Genomic DNA, 18720 nt, shown 5'->3' with positions numbered 1-18720 from the left:
CAAAACAGTTTCTATGGTAACTGAAATACATCTTGCCTGTTGGTTACTGTTTCCACGGTACAGTTTTCCAGTGAACCAATCAACAGCCAGCGCTTCAGTGTATGATGTGAACGGCAACTCTGTCACAATCATTCCTGGGATGGTCAGATTGACCTTGAAGACGGCTCCCGTATTATCACACCAATACAAGGCGTCTCCGTCCCATGCAAAGTCTGAAAAGGAAAGAGGGATATAGGATATTTTTCAATTGCTATGTCTCGTCACTTTTATAGTACACGGCACAAAATAGACTACTTTCATATGATACAAAAAAGTTTCAACACCAACTGCATGTTCTTAATCACCTCTTATTCCACTCCTGTTAGCCATATCTGCCAATCCAGTGCCATCCAAGTTGATTCTCTTAATTGCGTCACTTGATGCAAAGACGAGAAAAGGCTCTTCAGCAACTTGGGAAGAAAAAAAAGAAATGGTTCATCATCTCCTTATGATGAGGAATTTAAAAGTGAAATAGTTTACTAGAGAAGCATTTATTTGTTGGTAAGCATGAAATGAATCCAGATGCCAAACATCTGTCACAGTTACTACACCCAGCCAAAATATTGAAACATATGGCTAGTGTTCCTTGCATTTTATTTGTTGGTTACATAAAATACAAGACTAGACTTGCCCAGTCAAACGTCTCAGTTTTGGACATTAATTATACTCAGTGACTCAGTCCATCAGTCGGTCATCAGTGACTCAGTCGGTCAGTCAGTCGGGGAGGGAGTCAGTCAGTTGGGGGGGGGGTCAGTCTGTCAGTCAGTCTGTCAGTCCGAGGACAGTAGGCTGGTCCTTGAGGTCCAGTCAAAATGTCAGCAGACTACCTTGCTTGAGTGTGGTTCCCACAAAGCTCTGTGACCATGGTCCTCTAGCCGTCTGTGAGTAGCCACGCACCCTGATGCTGTACTTAGTTTGTGATGTCAGATTGACCAGACGAGCGGTCAGGTCTTGGATGGAATCAAGGATGATGACATCTGATGATGTCACATCGGTCAGTTCAGTCTCGTATGTCCATTCCTGCCAGGCTCCCTCACCTATGAAGTAGAGGAAAAATTCACTCACTAACTTTACAAATCAAAAGTGTGGGCAATCACGATATAAATGAATGAGATATATTTTTTGACATATTGCATTCCGCCCTTCAGTTTTATTGAACATGCTTAAGGTGTTTTTCGCATTGCTGCCTATAAGGTGTGTTTTCATGAACCACAAGGATACGACTGATTAGACTTCTTGTGCACTCAGTGTTTCTGAATTACAATAACAGAAATACCTACAAGATGACAGCTGAATGCAAGCTTTCAATGGTGGGAGTCGAACCCACAACCTCCTGCTTACTAGTGCAGATGTCTTAACCACTCAACCACTGAGCTTGCTGGAGTAGGCTAGCAGCTTCAGATCAGACTAACAGCAGACGCTGTAATCAGCAACTGCAAGAACATATCTTATTTCTTAACTGACCAACCTGTGCTTTCAAGATCAGTTGGTCTGACCCAGGAGACCTGTGCCGTGGTGTCTGAGAACAAAACCTGTAGCTTAGTGGGTGGAGTAACAGGTGCTGGAATCGGTTGGTAATAAGGATGATAAACATCCAATCCGTGATAAGCCTCGGCGCAATCAAAGTCAATATTTTCCACATTCGTGCCAGATTTATCTTCAAAGTACATGAATGCTGCATTGTAAGGCTCTTCACCTAGCACGCCACAAGTCCTTATTACACTGTCGTATCGCGTCCACACAAACAGGTTGTTGAAGTACGCAAGGCTAGACATGTTGGTGAAATATTCCAGAACATGTCCCTCGTCGACTCGTAGCGTGTCCTGCTCCGTTCCATCAAGAAAAGAACCAACGATTGAATCACTGCTAGCATTGGGGAATATGACTTGATAACCTGTTGGGTCTATCAGGAAAGTCTCCACGTTTTCTAGTTGGACAATCAACTGTTTCTGTCCATTCGCGTTGTTTCCCAGGTGAGCCAAGTCAAGTCGGTAGATGCCCTTCGAAGGACCAAACTCCGACCAGTAAATAAATCTAGACAAATAAACAAATAAACAAACATTTCACCCTTATACAATGCAGCCATGTTAACAGACCAACCATTTTGATTTGCAGTATATCAAGAAAGTTGACAAAATGAGAGTGACACAACATCATTTTTACTGCTTTTAGAGAAACATTCCTCTCTGATTAAACACATACATTTATACAAATTGAAGTATTTCTTTGGCATATTCCAATGATTGTTTTACTTATCATTATTTTATACCTTTGACATAATCCTTCTGTGAGATCAACTCACAAAAACCCAAACTTTTCCAAATATTTTTCAATAATAATTTTTTCAATAGGGATTTCAAGGTACGAGAAGAACTGTTCCTCAGGGACAACAAAGATCCAGAGAATGACCCCATAATTCTCACCCATTGTACGGGTCAACATGCAGCTCAGTTGGTGTTGAGTCCAGACCATTAATCACGACTTCAGCTGCCTGACTGCATGTCAGATCACATCGCAATATCTGACAAAGAAATGACAGTTGACTCAGTAATTCCACGAGGGTAATAGGTTACTTTGGTAATTCTACAACAGAAAACACCAAAATGCAGTATTCACTCAATAAGTTCCACGCTCTTTTCAAAAACCGAATGAAAACAGCTTAAAATGCCTCTTAATTAGGGGTGGTAAATTGTTGAACTTTTGAGACAAAGGACCCTCACAACAACAAAGAAACTCTAAAACTATTATTTCAAGGATTTTGCAAAACCAGAATGTGTTTGATGTGATGAGAGACGCAATGCCATCTTTTGAAAATAAAACAAATAATGCCATACCTGGTTTTCCTGTGCAAAGTACAAATGATCAAACAGCCAATCCACTGTCAGTAAGGTCGCGACCTTTGTGCTGTTGTAGATGACCTCAGATGGACTATTATAAGTATCCAGATTAGAGACATTCACTGCTCGGCGATGGATGGCCCCAGAGGAATCCGAGAGATACAGCAGTTTCTTCCAATAATGAACTGCAACGTCTGCAACAATATTAACAACAATTATTTTCATGAGAAACAGTTCTAAGTACTAAACTGTTTTTCAATGAATTTACGTCAATGTAGTTGAAAGGTCTTCCTCCTCCATCAGGGCATGGGAGTCTCCAACGTATTTCCAGTACATCAGATATAATTGGTCCACAACATGACAGCAGTGGCCAGCAAAGCGTTCTCTTTGTTGAGCAACATTAGCAGAGATAGGTGGAAGAAGCCTGCTGTATGTACCATCAAGGCGATCTTGAAGCTCTTTTTCATGGTCCAGGTTTCAGGTCTGTTTAGTATCAATACTACTGGCTTTCACACAAACCTTGTAATAAAAATCTTAATTTTGAGAATTGCAATTGCAGTTGAGGATTTTAGACAAACTTGGGTTGATTCCTATCGAAAAAGTCTCAAGAACTAGGGTTAAAAAATAGGACAGACGTCCTTTCATGCACATACCTGCAATAGTGGTATTTTCAATATCAGCAACATGCACGTCTTGTGGAAATTCCACTCCCAACTTGTCAAAAGGAGCAAACGACACATATGATGCCCAATTATTTGTTGGAAAAAATACAGCTGAAACACCAACGACCAAGTACGGCTGAATGCTAGTATCTGCCAGGAAGGAAACAAAAACAAACAGAGACGAATACTGAATGATCATATTTCAAATAAAACGGCATAGTAAATAACAACCTGCAGTGATTTCTATGAAATAGTATCTAAAAGATCACATAAGTATTATCAAATTGTGCTTCTACCTGAGTTTTGGCCCTTTAATTTAAAAGGAGATTAAGAAGACAAAAAGGTCCAATTTGTATCCCGACTCTCCCCGACCCCCCAGCCCAAGATTTACACATACCATTCAATGGTGGTTGAGTCGTCATAGTTTGTCTAGCTTCTGGACTCTCCCCATCGGCATTTCTAGCGGTCACTGTTACATTGTACACTGTCCCCGGCTCCAGTCTAACAAACGTGTGCGTGTTTCTCACTGTGACTGTCATCTGTGGGTAGCCAATGTTGTTCTGTATCCTTACTGTGTACTGGATTATGGGTCCACTGGGGAAATTGGGTCGTTTCCAGGATACAGAAATAGTCGACGGACTCGGTGACACAAGACTGGTAATGATGGGTGCAGATAATGGAGCTGAAAGACACAACAAAAATATGACACTCGTTAAAAACCTGTCACAAATTTAAGTTTATGCAGTAGAAGAAACATGTACATGTGTAGAGGTCTCTACCGATATGCTCAAGTGAATGTCAACTTTCTGATCTTTTACCAGATGATTGTTTGTTCCGTGTTTTTCTTCCTGTTTTGAAGCCATTTATTGAAAGTGGATGTTTGCCTTAATTAGTACATCAAACTTTGAAAACATCTATGCAATCTAAACCCTTCAGTAGGTGAACAGAGTGTGCAACCATTGGCTATGAATCTGATACACTAAACCTACGTCCATATGGATCTGTTGTGACTTCAACGCTGGCAGGGGAAGACAGTACATGTCTTAGCGTGATGACCCACTGTATGCGGAACTTGTAGGAAACAAGCGGATGAAGTCCAGTCACAGAGGCTTGGAGGACTGAGACGGGCTGAGGACGGAGGAGAAAAAAATAGTAATTTCAAAGTTGCGTTTCCCGAACTCTTCAACACATTCAAGTTTCTGATTATGAAAAAAAAAAATTGACTTTTAAGGTTTATTCCTAGTTAAAAATCTCCCCTTTTCCTTTTTATTGACGCAAACATGCAACCCTCTGAAACAAGTTTTTGTTTTGTGTGTTAACAGATCAGCTTTGCGAGCAGACTGGCTCCCAGTACGTACATTATCGATACTGATTGTGAGGCGGGAACCAGCCAACCCCGCAAGAATAGAATTATTGTCTGGCAGCCAATCATTCAAAACTGTAAATTAATAATTCAATAACTAAACATCGGCCGCAGCATAATTAATGAGATATCTAATGAGATAATTCCTCACTTGTCTGTGATAAGACGTCCATGTGCTGCCCTCTATCTCCACATAACGCCATTGTAATCTATACGTCACTGCTTCATGGTTTGCAGCTGCCCATCCGATATCAACGCTGTCGTTTGTAATACTCGCCATCGATAAAACATAAGGTGCAGAAATATTTCCAAGTTGGGCTGGAAAAGAACAAAACAAATTCAACACACTGCACTTCTCTTACTGTACATTCTTTGTACAATTCCAAAATTGGAACAATCAAGCTCCATGCATAGTGATTGCAACAGGCATTACTTGGGCAACCAGCTGGTTGTCAATTCAGACTAGTGATCTCTACGTTTACGCTAATACAAATTTAAATATTCAAGAGTCCAGACCTGATGTCATCATTAGCCCAAAAATCCCAGACCATTTCCAACAATTCTATGAGGTATCACCAACTTTGTATACTAAAAAGTTATTTTTTTACCTCTGACAACAGCAGCATATTCATCTTCAGCGTACAGACACCCAGAACCACAATATTGCACCTGAAACATGCAACAAAACATTATGAACAAAAGTAATCAGCCTCTATTTACAAAAGAAACCTTTGCACATTTACAGCATCTGCAGTATCAGCAGATACATGAACTCAGAACCCCCCCACACAAAAAAAAACTAAGTGCTTCAGTACCTTTAGTTTTTTTTTATAAAAATATTTAAGTTTCAAGAATTACAAGCATTAAACTTTCACACACAAAAATCATAATTTTCACATTTCTGAAGAAATGAAAGCATATGTATTACCTGACTTGGTAGTGAGAACGTAGAATTCTGCAAACAGAAGATAAATTGAAGACATAAAGGGAACAAACTTCTCACAATATTGAAGTTGAGTAAATTTTTACTTGAAGAATTATTTGAAACATTCATCCAATATACATGTAAGACACAATGGTCCTGTATTAAAGCACAAAGCAAATCAACTACTTACACATTGTTGCGTACATGCATCAGCTGTTGTATTGTCCCAGTAATGGCAGCCTGCTCTACACTGTTAAAACAATTAAAGGGAATATACATCATTTGCTTTTGCTGTAATTTTCAGAAATGGATGGAATTGGGGGGTTGGAAATATAAAGCAAATATAGTTGCACTGACTTTTTGGAGGTTTTGGGTTCGAAAATGCTATAAAAACCAAGAAAAACGATCATTTTCCTGTAGTCTGGTTCCCTGACTCCATATAAGAAGAAACAGAGCAGTTTACATACATTGGGGAATTGTAAGGTCAGGGAACCAGTCTAGCTGGCTCGTACCCGTTCATAGGTTTGTAATCGATTGCAAACAAGTGCAATGGTCAATTGGGGCCAGTATTTGAAAAAAAGCCAGTTGTTTCCAACGCTGATCGGCCGATCAGCGTTGGAAATTGATACAAAAATACCACTTTTCTTGAAAATGACAGTATACCAGGTGCCATAATTTTACAGGATGCTTCAGGCTGTCATTTACCAACATCATATTAAGGTATTTCGCAAAAACTTGGTAGTTTTTTTTTTCGATGTTTGCAAATGTTGTATATTCCCTTTAAAGCCAAGACATGTTTCCTAAAATCGTTGATTTGATCAAGGGATATAAAACATATATCTGATAAGTTTATCCACACTTGTAAAGCAATACGGACGCAGGAGTATGTTCTCTTTATTTTGTGCTTTGGTTTAGACACGCTATATTCACATCAAGTTTTATTTCAAAATTGACCTAAATGTCTTCCTGTTTAATGTTTTAGATTTTGAGCAGGGATTAATATAAGTTAAACAAATATCACAAAGTTCTCGTTGTCAAAAATAAAGATTAAACAAGTTTGTAGAATTCCTTTAGCTTTATCAGATGCATGTATCGGCTTTGGTTTCGGTCATAAGTGCTTTAAGGGGAATAAGGGAGATTAAATATATCCCATCAATGGAGCAATGCATATTGCAAGGCTGCTGTCATTTCATTGACAAAGAACATGCCCAAGGAAATTTTTGGGGTGGGGTGTTAGAGTTTAAATTGTTATTTCAAGCAACTTACGGAACTCATTCTGCATGTATCATTGCAGACTAGTGTCTCAGTCCCACTTGCAGCATTCTGTGGTGACAAAAACAAACAATTTACAAATTAAAGTTACATTGTAGATGAGTTTGTGAGTAAAAACAATAGTTCTGTGTGAATTTTGGCAACAAATGTACATGGAACTTACACAGAGGCTCAGAATGTTTCTTTTCTTTCCAATCCCCCTCCCCAACTATTTTTAAGAGTAGGAGAGCTGTACTGAATGTACAAAGTAGCCGTGAGGTGACATTCCTTGCTCTATTATGCTTATTCCATTCCCAGTGACCTTCAAACAGTAACTTTTGCAATCAAATACCAGACCACTCTAGAGTAGACATGTACATGTAGCACCATAAATCAACTTGACTTTTTAATATGACCTAAATATCAAAATCAAACATTTGGCAACACCAATCCTTATTAAAATACATGTAGGCCCCTACTAGCAAATTCCAAAACTGAACAAAAATATCAGTTTACAATAAAAGGCCAAGGCTGAGAGACTCCTTTTCATCCTGGGGTGGGGGCGGCTTTGGAAGTCAGCATTCCATTATGTGGACTGTTTATCTGTGGGTGATTACAAGCAAGTCTGACTGTGGTAAACCACAAAACCACTCAATCAAGACAAGTGGTTTCTGTCATGCAGGTGGAATGTTCTGCCTCAAGAATTCAGCTTGACACCATTATAACCCCTGCTTTGCCTATATGACCACATACAATTCTTTTGCTACTCAATTCTGTATTATTTTCTCCACGAAAAATACTTTAGTCATGGATGCAAGTTTCGAAATGAGAAATTTATACAATACTTCAACTCCAAAATCATATTTAGTCATGTTTTATTAATTAATTACAAAAGTTTCTACAGGTGTACAATTTTACCTGATCTAAGTTATGTGAGCATTCCAACCCCATCCCCCAACTCTACACCTCTGAAACACCTGTTTCATAATTCTGCACACTTACATATATATAATGAAATTCATACTGAATCCCCCACAACACAGGCATGTAAATGGTTTAAATTTATGACCACAATGATTGAACTTTCTTGTTAACCCTGACAGTAGGGGAATTGCTGGCCTTGAGTGTAAATCATTGGAAGTCAATTACTTCCTGTAGTGTTTGGTTGTAAGTGCACTGACTATCCAAACAAGCTCTCAACAGGTGTGACTCTAAAAAGCATAGTACTTTTTATAATTACTCGGTGGAACAATTAAAAAACGTATTATTACCAATGTTCCCCAGATTTACTGTAGATATAAGTATGCATACATCTAGTTTTCTTTTCTACTACATGTACTTCATTCCTCCATGAACACAAAGATACGATTTTCCCCTCTCAAACTCCTGAATACCATACCCTTTCGGTATTCATTTAAATATGGGGTTAAAGATACATTTTACACAACTACATGTATACGTGTCAAAGTGCATGTATCGGGTATGGTTTTTGTGTATCATTTGTAGACTTTGTTTACAATAATCCAAACTTGTCATGCATGACTGGCAAGTCAAAAAATTCACAAAAATGTCCCTTCGGTATTTGTACATTTCTTTGTGTATTGTATACACCTACACATATTCCAACTGATGCAGAGGCTGCACTTTGTGTGGGCTGTAGAAAATATTATCATTATGGACTGTCGACCTTGCAAAATACATGTACATGTACCTACTTACAAAAAAAAACAAAAAAAGGAAAAGCAGACATATCTAGAATTTTGCCATGCACCAATACCAACACAATTTGCCATCGTGCATAATAACACGTTCATGTGTAGTCACACTTAGACGTCCATTTCATCCATTTGTAGTTCAAACAGTTATTAAATTGACAGCGTCCAAATAAACATGATGAATCTGTATACACAACAAGGCAATCAAATCTTTATCTTTTCTCCAAATACTTCACAGCCATGAGACATCTATTGAATATTTCAAGCATTTTATCAACGTCCTGTTTGGTGAACTTTGCTCATACATGTATTGGAAGTGGTTCCTAAAGAATCAGAGCACATTGTAAAGTACATGTTTTTAATTAAAAGCTCAAAGGGCAACCAATCAGCCTTGAAGTTACAGGATTCCTGTAAAAGTTTTGTTTATTTACATGTACCTGTACAGTAATGCGTACATGTTTACACACGTACATTGGAAGAGGGTGTAACAGATGTTATGAGTCATAGAAATCAAATTACTATTTAAAAAAATAAGGTGGGCTAGGTATTTGAGAACTTTGAACTTGTTCTTGTTCCTCCATCATTTGCCTCTGAAGGAGGCCTTGCCAAGGCTGAAATATCAGGCTATTTTAATATGTTGATTTGTGTATTTCACGTCAATCCAGTCAGTTAGCAGTTTGCAGCAGTTTAATTCATTTTTAATTTTGAATTGACAGAAATAATGTAGGGAAGACTGGGTCTGCAAAAAGAAAATCAGGCAAAAAAATGAAGGAGAAAATAAGAAAGGAAATTCTATAAATTGATGAACTTGTGTTATTGTCAATATCAATAACCCATATCTGTAACGGTAGTTGCGCAATATCATTATTGTTTATATTCCTACTGCAGTTAATTTTTTTTTTAAACCTTACATAAGTTTTTATGACTTAGATTTTGTGAAATCACATTAACCATATGCCCATGCTTTACTTCCAAAGAAATACTATTCCAATGTTAAAAGAAAAAATACAATGCACAATCTCAATGTGCATTGCAACATATTTCTCAAGTTTCACACTTCCTCAACAAATCTTTGTGAATAGAATCAATCTTTTCAATGCCGGAACAGATCAAAATTAGGAAAAGTCCTCTTGCATTACAACAAACGGCAGAGTGCAGTTGGAAGATAAGTGTCGAGTATCAATGGGTACACATCCATCCATCCATCCATCTCTCATATTATAATATTTCAGTTGCCCTCGGACGCCTGCTGTTTTGGGCAAGCTAGTTAGACCACAGAGCAAGGAAACAGATCTGGCTAGACCAACTAAAGACCAGCTTTGTCTCTAGCCTTCAAAGAACCTTCAAGACATGCTTCGGGCATGAACACTACACCAAGACTACACTGAAAACTTCTAATGGCACCTAATGGATGTAAGAAAATCCCCTTGCAGCTCATCAAGAGGTATCACTATTTCCTGCGACACTAACAGCCAAAGTGCAATATTTCACAAGGCAGGCTCAGGTTTCCTAGAACAGGAACGATAAAAATAGTAGCTCATAGGATCCCCAAATTGTGCAACTAACATTCATATTGCAACCTGATGTCGACTTGTACATTGCTTTGGCATACATGTACTAAAAACTTTATTTGGAAATTGGGAAATATTAATTATATAAACTTTTCAAACTTCAAAGCTAAATGCGAATCCATACATTCTCCACTGTTACACAGTCCCACAGCTAATTTATGTTACTTTATTTTTAAAAAAAAAAGCAAATCATCATATCTAATTAGATGAAAAATACCCAAATCTTTTTTGTCACTGTCAGATACATGTACATGTAACAAAATATACTGTATCTTGAAGACGTACAATGTATAATCACTGTCAGATATCACAAGTTCGAATTCTTCCAGTCTGAAAAATGTGATACAATAACTTTCTCTAACATAAGCAATTAGTCACTGCTTCACATTTTTTTAATGTTTCACCAGTCTGTTTCACCAGATACATGTTTATTATCGGCTAACATTATTACACCACATCATTCATCAAATATGCGTTCATCATACACAACCTGACATGTCTGCCTTAATAGAACTTGTAAATATTCCAGATTCCAGACTCTCAAAGGTCACCAGGGGTTGCGAAAGGTCATGAAGGTCACGCCCCATTATCCACCTACATGATTGTCACTTTGGATTATATTGCGCTCTGGTCAGTAGGATGCCAAGTATGGAATGCTAGCACTATCTATAAATATATTTGTCATTTTGGCTGCAAACAAGATGATACTGTACAGTACATATTCTTTTTATAGCAAAACAAAAAAATCTTATAAAGGATGGATTGCAGAAGTCTAGCGTAAATTTGTGGTTTTCGCATCTAGCATGAAAAATCAAACAATATTCTTCTAAATACAGTGATTTGTAATACTTGACATTTAAAACACTCCAATCCTAATTTATAGGTGAAAAGAAAATGCAATGAGACTACACACCAAGTGTACTTCATAATCTCACCCAGGGAGTGCACCTCAAATATCTTCCTGAGCATAAATGGTTTCAAAACAATGATCATTTATTATCACTGTCCAAAGTGCCAATTTTATAAGTTACAAATGAAACTCTCTAACAGTATTCAACACAGTTGCCACCACCATTAGTGCCTGATTAAATCTACACATTATTGTATTGTTTCAGATCTGTATGTTTATAAACACTTGTTATGATTAAGTTTTAAAGTAAATCAGTTTTTGTCTTTCCTCTTTTTTAGTTTCTCGGTTATTTGTAAGTTGTAGGTTGCACAGCAAATAATGTCATACATTTGTCAGTTATGCACATTCTGTCCTAGCTTCTGAGTTCTCAACAACTTTGACTTTCTTGAGTGTGACATTTGGTGACATTAGATGACCCTACTGTCAAGATCTAACCCCAGGAGGTCTGTAAATTGAGTTGAGTGAACCGTCAGGTGCTGCAGTCTTGAACTCCACGTTCACAAGCAGTAAACAGTTTATACTTGGATTTGGGGTCACATCAATACAAGTTATCGCTCACAAGGTGTTTGTGTGTGATAAATTGTGTCACAGGGAATGTCTATGTCAAATCCAGTTCCAGTTGAAAGAAATGTAAAAGTGACATAGCTACTGTAGCCCGAGAGGGTATTTTAAAAATTATATTCGAAACAAATAAAATGTCTAAACAGGTTGTTGGCACAGGGTAGGAATACTAAAGTAACATATATTTATACATGTTTACAATATGTAAACGTCTAAATCACATTCCAAACAAAGTAATATTTATGGGAACAAAATCATCCTTCTTTCCTTAACTCTGTTAACATAACAACAGTGGATATTCAGCCGTCACAGCTTTCTTTAAGTAAACAATATTTTGCCGGATAGGCACTGAACATGCGCAGTGACTGTTTTGAGGGATTAATATTAAACAAAATCAGTTTTTTTTTACGCTGACAAATCTTAGTCTGGTTCCATGCCAACATTGTCATTGTGACTTCGAGATGGGAATGGGACATTGGGAATCATACTATTTTACAATTTCGGACTTTATTTCCCTTAAAAAAATATCCTCCAGAGCCACAAATCAGAAAAAGAAAATATAAAACTCTGTAATGAAATGTTGGAGTCAATTCTAAAAGAAAAGACGAATATTCTTAATTTTTTGGGATGAAAAAAATTCGAATTTGTCACTAGCCAGGAGTTGACCAGGGATTTCTCACTCAAGAGATCCACACGCTAATCGCTATCCATTCGGCCACAGGTGCTGCACAAACGATGGAGGTAATAAATGTAGTCCAACTCATTTTAGGCGTCAAAGACGGCGCTGTACATATTGTTTACTGAAAGAAAGCCAGTGCCCTGTGGCGCCGGCTAAATATTTCTTAATTAACAAAACATGCTGCTGACTTTTTCAATTTATGCGGTAAGCATATTGGAAACAAATGTTGCAACCTGACGCCACTTTTTTCTTCATATATTGCAAAAATGATGATAAGACATGAATCTGGCACTGAGAAATATTTCCAATTTTGTAAGGAAAAAATTCTTGACTCCCCATAGACTTTGTTCACAACCGTGGAAGTGGCGTCAGGTTGCAACATTTTTAAATCTATTTTGTATTTTGCGGGGGGGGGGGGGGGGGGGGGGTGCTGGATCAGGGGCTGGAGGTCTAGAGATTATCAAGTTGTTCCTGGTACATGGGTTCAGTGGTTTGATCATTATTTAATTGATGAAGAGGTTTCAAGATAATAAAGACAAAGTTTACATTTCAAAAAAATGAGATTTATCAACACATTTATTTTACCAATTTACTTAATGTAAACAGTGAAACCCTACACAAATCATGAGAGAAAATAAATGGACCAAATTACATCGCATGCTCAGTTACTCAGTCAGTGCTAGACCCGTGAACGTGGCTTGTAAATGTATACAACGCCACGTTCACGGGTCTAAGTCAGTGCCATAGTTGTTCTGCACAAGTTTGCACAAACTTGACTGACACTGACAGGCCCGATCGATACACCCAAAAAAAGAAACTCAAAAAGCAGTCAAACAACAGCAGTAATACTCACCAAAGCAGCCTGGCAGGTCTCTTCACATCGACTTACTAGGTCTGCATTCGTCCATGAAAAGGAGACAGCCAAAAGCAGCAGAATCACCTCGAAATTCCAGCGGTTTTTCGTACCGTTTATCGCCATTTTAGCTCCATGGGGCAACACGAAGTACACAGTTTAATTCGGTAAACCACAATGGTGCATGGGCTGCAATTTCCGCCGTGCAGCTGGTGGGACATTCCATCATACCATATATAGACAGAGCATGACTTTATTTGGATGAATGGTTACATATATGGTGATGCGACTTCCATATTTAGGATCCACGAGTAAACTCATAATGAAGTCACTGCATTCATTGGATAAAAGTCAGAAAAGAATGCGCGATGAAAGGCCCCGCCTAGAAATTTACATATTTAGTGGAGGCGAGAAATTTAACAAACAGTCGGTCGAAGATGGCAGCCCCCATGTGCGCGTGCATGATGAGTTGAAGTGGTGGTGATGTAATGACGTGCAACTGCAACATTCTCTAAAATTTGTCAAAGGATGTTTTGCATTCGTCATAAAAGGCTGACACAGACGTTTGTGAAGTATTGTGCCAATTTTGTGAAGGAATTCAGTGGCCAAAATCAACAAGAAATCGAGAGTATGGCTCGGATTGTTAAACTCGGAAACGAAACAGGTAGGTAAACAAATACTACAATTTGTACTGACTGTGTACAAAATGTCATGTGCGCTGTGTACCGAGTACATGATGTAGCCCCATAAATGTGGCCAATTTATGGACTACCTCTATAAGCTAGGTAGGCCAGTAAGTTGGCCACATTTATGGGGCTATGACCGAGCACCGTGCAAATTGTTCTGTTCTCTTTTGTTCAATTTTGATACATCATTTTACATGTACTGTACAGTTATGCAGGGAGGGGGTATGTAGCTTGAGTAACTCCAGCTTAATAACAAGCTCATCAGGAATTCACATGTGAATTCTTGATGAGCGTGTTAAGCTGGAGTGTGAATTCCTGATGAGCTTGTTAAGCTGGAGTTACTCAAGCTAGGAGGGGGTAATGTTTTGGGTTTTTTTTCAGTGTTTTGTGTACTTGGTTATATTCCTTGATTATTGTCAGCTTAAATATTTTCTTTCTAATAACAGATAACCACCATGCAGTTTGTGCAGCAGTTGAGAGTCTCAAGGCTGGCAATGTCATAGCTGTCCCCACAGATACAATCTACGGAGTAGCTGCTTTGGCTCAGTCTACTGCTTCAGTCAAGCAACTGTACAACATCAAAGGAAGAAATGGACATAACCCAATCGCAATCTGTGTTGCAGACATTGAGGACTTGGAAAAGTATGTTTTTCGGTGGAAATTTTAACTTATTGAAAAAATATAATCCACTTTGTTCATGAAAAACAAGAATCATTTTTTCAGTAATTGTTCTCGAGAGGAATTAAGTTCTAGTTTGCACATTTATGCAACAAGGCAGTTCAAATGTTGAGAAAAAATACTCTTGTTTGTAGAAAGCCTTACAGTAAAATCAGGACCGAGACTCCAAATGATATATTAATACTTATTGTTGAATTCAGATTATGAATGACTTGATGCCCCTTGAACATTGGAATCCTGCACTTTTATGGATTCTAGAGGATTCAGGAATTTTCCAATCAAAAAATTGGAATCTGAATTTTAACAAATTTTGATTCCCCCCCCCCCCTACCCAGGTGGAGTGAAGTACCAGTGTCAAGAAGTTTACTCTCAGATCTTCTGCCAGGACCGGTCACGTTGGTTCTCAAGCGACGACCTGAGCTCAACCCAGAATTGAACCCATTTACCAGTTTGGTTGGTATCCGTATCCCGGGCTATCCATTCATCAGACAGGTGGCAAGAGCAGTTGGTTCCCCGCTAGCGCTTACCAGTGCCAACGTCAGTGCTTCGAGGAGTACACTGGCCGTGCAGGTTTGTGATGCATGATGTTTTTTGTTTGTAGTATTTTTTGCAGTATTTTAATATTCAGATTTAAATTGTTTAATAAATCATATAATCATAAAAGCGTCATTTCCTTAATCCTTCAAAAAAACAAGTTTGAAACAAAATTGGCAACAAATATGAACATTCAGCGTAGTGAGAAAATTAATGACAATTGTGGTAAAACAATTGTAAAAATCCAAGTTTACACAAAATAATGTTTACAAAAGCATCATCTGTTCCTTTGATCTTTTTTTTTCAGGAATTTGAGGAGCTTTGGCCCAAACTTGACCTCATTTTAGATGGAGGTAAACTTGGTGATACCTTGGAGTCACGGTTGGGATCTACCGTGGTGAATTTGTCTGTTCCTGGGCAATTCACCATCATCAGACCAGGAAGGTGAGTTGGATCCTTCAAGAGTTCTTGAATATCAATTCAATATCAATTCTTTAATTCAAAGTAATTTCAAATTGTATATTTCTGTTTGCAGTGCTCACAAGGAGACTGTGGAAGTCCTGTCAAAGAAACACGGCCTGCTGGAGACGAGGTAGCAGAAATACGGTCGTACAGCATCCACTCCACCACAAGAAATGCTATTTTTATGACTGTCTATTATATCTCTCAGTGACATTTCCTGACTATGGCCAGTGTATTTTGTACCTCCAACGGTGCTTCAGATACATGTAACTCTTTTTATGTTTTAACTTCACCATAACAGTATTTTTATTTAAGTGACTCTACAGGGTGGCACAACAAATATTTTTGCTGATATGCTCCACGACATTGGATTATGATCTTTTTGCCTATGTGCAAAAAAATTAAATCCTGGCAAATTTGCATATACTCCCAAATCCTGCCTTGATCAAAGGGCAGGTTTTCAAGAAAAAGTTTTGGAATTGTTTTCCTTTTGTACTGTTGGGTAAAGGTTTTCTAAACGAAACTACTTTATAAGTACATGTAACATTTTAATCATGTGCATCTGAGCTTCATTATAATAAAGTACTTCTATTAAATACGTACACTGCGCATCATTAAATTATGGGTTATTTTAAGGTAAATTAAATTTTGTCTGTTTTTTTTGGAAGAAAAATAAATGTATTGAGTGTGAATATTCTTTGTCTTTTGTGTGTATTGTTTAACTTGGACATAAGCAAAACTAACAAGTTTGTAACCATTAAATAAGTCAAGAACAGTGCATTTAATGCTATCACTTAAACTCACACATTTTTGTTTTGATAAAGTGAACATTTTCAAAACATTCAAAGTAGCCAAACATTTTGAAGATACATTAGACATACTTTTGAACAGCATCAAAAATCATTAAATGAATATCATGGAAACGGATAAAAATAAAGAAATAAATTCAGAATAATAATAAAAACCAAAATTTCGTTTAAAAAAGCCCCCCAAAACGGGGAGAATTAAGTGTAAGGTGTCTGATTTTAGTGCCAAGCTAATAATTTGCTCAAATCAACTAAATTATTTTAAAAAAAAAATCAAATCAAATTAAATCATAATTTCATATCACAGAGATGTTCAAAGAAAAATCATGCTTGTTGAGAGTAGCTTATCTAGTATCCACACACCACACGATGTGAATAAGCCAGACTTAATGCAAGAGGAAAATAAAAGCTCAAGCCAGCCCATCAACGCAACGGTCAACTCGCCTGATATGATTTTCATACACATTTTTTTTCCTATTACCTTTTCGTTCTTGGGAACAGAAATGCCAACCAGACCTTATTTTTCTTTGAGCTCAGCTTCTTGTTTTCTCTTGGCTGCAAACTCCTGAGCTCTTGCATACAGCTTAGGCACATAGTCATCATACTCGGCCTGAACAAAGTTTCCTGCCACTGGGTTGCCGAGGCTGTGAGACTGAGCAAACTCACGCACCTTCCACTTAGCTCGGTCACTTAAATCGCTATCACAGACGAATGGGACACTGTCTGGATTGATCTGCCCAGACTGCTTGTAGATGAGGATGACATAGCGATGCAGGCCTGCAATGGCAATGGATGGAACATGAGCTACATGATATTAAATCTGATCCAGAAAATTGGAAAATATGGTCAAAATCTTGAAGTTGTCACCCATTGTCTTTCTTACAGAAAACTGTAAGTCATTTGTTCAGTTGAGCATTATTTATTTAAGTCTTTCCTTCAATCTCAAATTCCATGAGAGAAACTGCCTACCAGTGTCCTTGGGTGGGCCCGCTCCAATGTACTCAGACCGAGCGCTGCCACTGCTCATGTTGTTACCAGAAACATTGATGGCTAGCCAGTGACGCCACTCTCGGAACTTAGGGTTAGCCCTACTGGGTGCGTCAGGATCAGTCATGATGATCGTATAGAGGGCGCCCTCTTCAGCTGGCCAGGTGACAATGGGCTGCTTCTGGACCTGAAATTAAATATGTCATTCTCAAATGTCAAAATATTCCTTATTTACAACTAAAATACTACAAAATGACTTCTTTTAAACTTTTATCAACAAATTAATTACTCAACTCTTAGGCTACAAAGATTTTGCCACTGGGTTCTTGCACAGAGGAGGAGACTGCATGTTCATGAAGTAAGGGATACTTAGTTCAGGGTTCAGTTTTTGGAGTGTCAAGTACAGCGATCATACCTGCGTGGGAGTAACAACATTCCCCATCTCGGCTTTCACTCCACTGTCCCATGTGACCTCCGCTGTGGTTGCTGGGGCAACGTCAATAACATCTGGAACAACTCCGCCAGCTTCCATATTGTCTCAGCTTCAGCAATTTTCCACTCTTGTACTCAGGTGCAAGTTTAAATCTGGAATAAAAACTGGAAACTTTACATCTGTGTACTATCATATGGAGGTGTCTGCGTGTAGTCCTGGGTAGAACTAGAACTTAGAAGGTAGTGCTAGTGGTTTGGGGGTTTATTCCCTCATTTCCCCCCCCCAAAAAAAAATAGGGTAGGGGCTGTCAAAATAGGGTAGACCTGAAGACTAAAATAATTAAGAGAATACCTCTACCAGCAAATTTTCAATTTCAGAAATATACGAAACTTAGAGTGACCATTACCTTAATAATAGTACTAAATAATATGAAACAATTGAAGGCCTATGATTATATGAATAAAATAATTTCAGATCTGCAAGGTATTAAAAGAACTAATAAAACAACTTGTTGTTGAGAACCCAAATGATCTCACATTCCTCACACACACACACAAACACACACACAGACATACTGTTAGAGGACAAAGACAAAGCACAGATTTGAGAAAGATTGAAACATTAGACAGCACGTTCATTCATTCATTACGTAAGTCGCGAGCGCCCTCAAGAGCTTGAAGAATTCCAGCTAGCTGGGTTTTACAGGGGCGGGGCTTAACAGAATCATGGAAGAGTAGGCGAGGCCACGGTAACCCAATTAGAAAGGGG

General features: G+C 38.1%; 3 protein-coding genes across 3 annotated transcripts in view; 1 reads left to right on the top strand and 2 right to left on the bottom strand.

The window, feature by feature from the left end:
• Positions 1 to 13667, bottom strand: part of LOC119718806 (proto-oncogene tyrosine-protein kinase ROS-like) — a 31432-nt gene extending 17765 nt beyond the window's left edge. The window contains exons 1-15 of the mRNA XM_038188225.1: positions 13367 to 13667; positions 7093 to 7149; positions 6017 to 6076; positions 5830 to 5856; positions 5510 to 5570; positions 5053 to 5219; positions 4528 to 4666; positions 3936 to 4220; positions 3530 to 3688; positions 2874 to 3070; positions 2463 to 2560; positions 1508 to 2073; positions 867 to 1076; positions 345 to 449; positions 37 to 212 (exon numbers count right to left, since the gene is read on the bottom strand). Of these exons, the coding sequence (XP_038044153.1) occupies positions 37 to 212; positions 345 to 449; positions 867 to 1076; positions 1508 to 2073; positions 2463 to 2560; positions 2874 to 3070; positions 3530 to 3688; positions 3936 to 4220; positions 4528 to 4666; positions 5053 to 5219; positions 5510 to 5570; positions 5830 to 5856; positions 6017 to 6076; positions 7093 to 7149; positions 13367 to 13492 (2433 nt within the window). The 5' untranslated portion in view covers positions 13493 to 13667. The remainder of the gene's footprint in view (positions 1 to 36; positions 213 to 344; positions 450 to 866; positions 1077 to 1507; positions 2074 to 2462; positions 2561 to 2873; positions 3071 to 3529; positions 3689 to 3935; positions 4221 to 4527; positions 4667 to 5052; positions 5220 to 5509; positions 5571 to 5829; positions 5857 to 6016; positions 6077 to 7092; positions 7150 to 13366) is intronic.
• Positions 13668 to 13792: 125 nt separating this feature from the next.
• Positions 13793 to 16418, top strand: LOC119718807 (yrdC domain-containing protein, mitochondrial-like). Its single transcript, XM_038188226.1, has 5 exons — positions 13793 to 14030; positions 14499 to 14694; positions 15066 to 15300; positions 15572 to 15708; positions 15800 to 16418. The coding sequence occupies exons 1-5, from the start codon at positions 13895 to 13897 to the stop codon at positions 15858 to 15860; spliced, it is 765 nt and encodes a 254-aa protein (XP_038044154.1). The 5' UTR covers positions 13793 to 13894; the 3' UTR covers positions 15861 to 16418.
• Positions 16419 to 16488: 70 nt separating this feature from the next.
• On the bottom strand, positions 16489 to 18127 carry LOC119718808 (protein D2-like). Its single transcript, XM_038188227.1, has 3 exons — positions 17935 to 18127; positions 17502 to 17706; positions 16489 to 17309 (listed from the first exon to the last, which is right to left on the bottom strand). The coding sequence occupies exons 1-3, from the start codon at positions 18049 to 18051 to the stop codon at positions 17050 to 17052; spliced, it is 582 nt and encodes a 193-aa protein (XP_038044155.1). The 5' UTR covers positions 18052 to 18127; the 3' UTR covers positions 16489 to 17049.
• Between the last annotated feature and the right edge of the window lie 593 nt (positions 18128 to 18720).

This window comes from Patiria miniata, unplaced genomic scaffold (assembly GCF_015706575.1).
Source record: "Patiria miniata isolate m_02_andy unplaced genomic scaffold, ASM1570657v1 HiC_scaffold_7, whole genome shotgun sequence".
NCBI lineage: Eukaryota > Metazoa > Echinodermata > Asteroidea > Valvatida > Asterinidae > Patiria > Patiria miniata.
Note: the sequence above shows the minus strand (reverse complement) of the source record. Positions and strands in the feature narration are given on the sequence as shown.

Bases quoted from the DNA above. Each gene is read 5' to 3' on its own strand.
- LOC119718808 (XM_038188227.1), bottom strand. From the start codon at position 18,051: ATGGAAGCTGGCGGAGTTGTTCCAGATGTTATTGACGTTGCCCCAGCA. The intron at 17,707-17,934 runs GTATGATCGCTG...ATTTAATTTCAG, and splicing joins ATGTTGTTACTCCCACGCAG to GTCCAGAAGCAGCCCATTGT. The intron at 17,310-17,501 runs GTAGGCAGTTTC...TTGCCATTGCAG, and splicing joins GGGCCCACCCAAGGACACTG to GCCTGCATCGCTATGTCATC.
- LOC119718807 (XM_038188226.1), top strand. From the start codon at position 13,895: ATGTTTTGCATTCGTCATAAAAGGCTGACACAGACGTTTGTGAAGTAT. The intron at 14,031-14,498 runs GTAGGTAAACAA...TTCTAATAACAG, and splicing joins TAAACTCGGAAACGAAACAG to ATAACCACCATGCAGTTTGT. The intron at 15,709-15,799 runs GTGAGTTGGATC...TTCTGTTTGCAG, and splicing joins ACCATCATCAGACCAGGAAG to TGCTCACAAGGAGACTGTGG.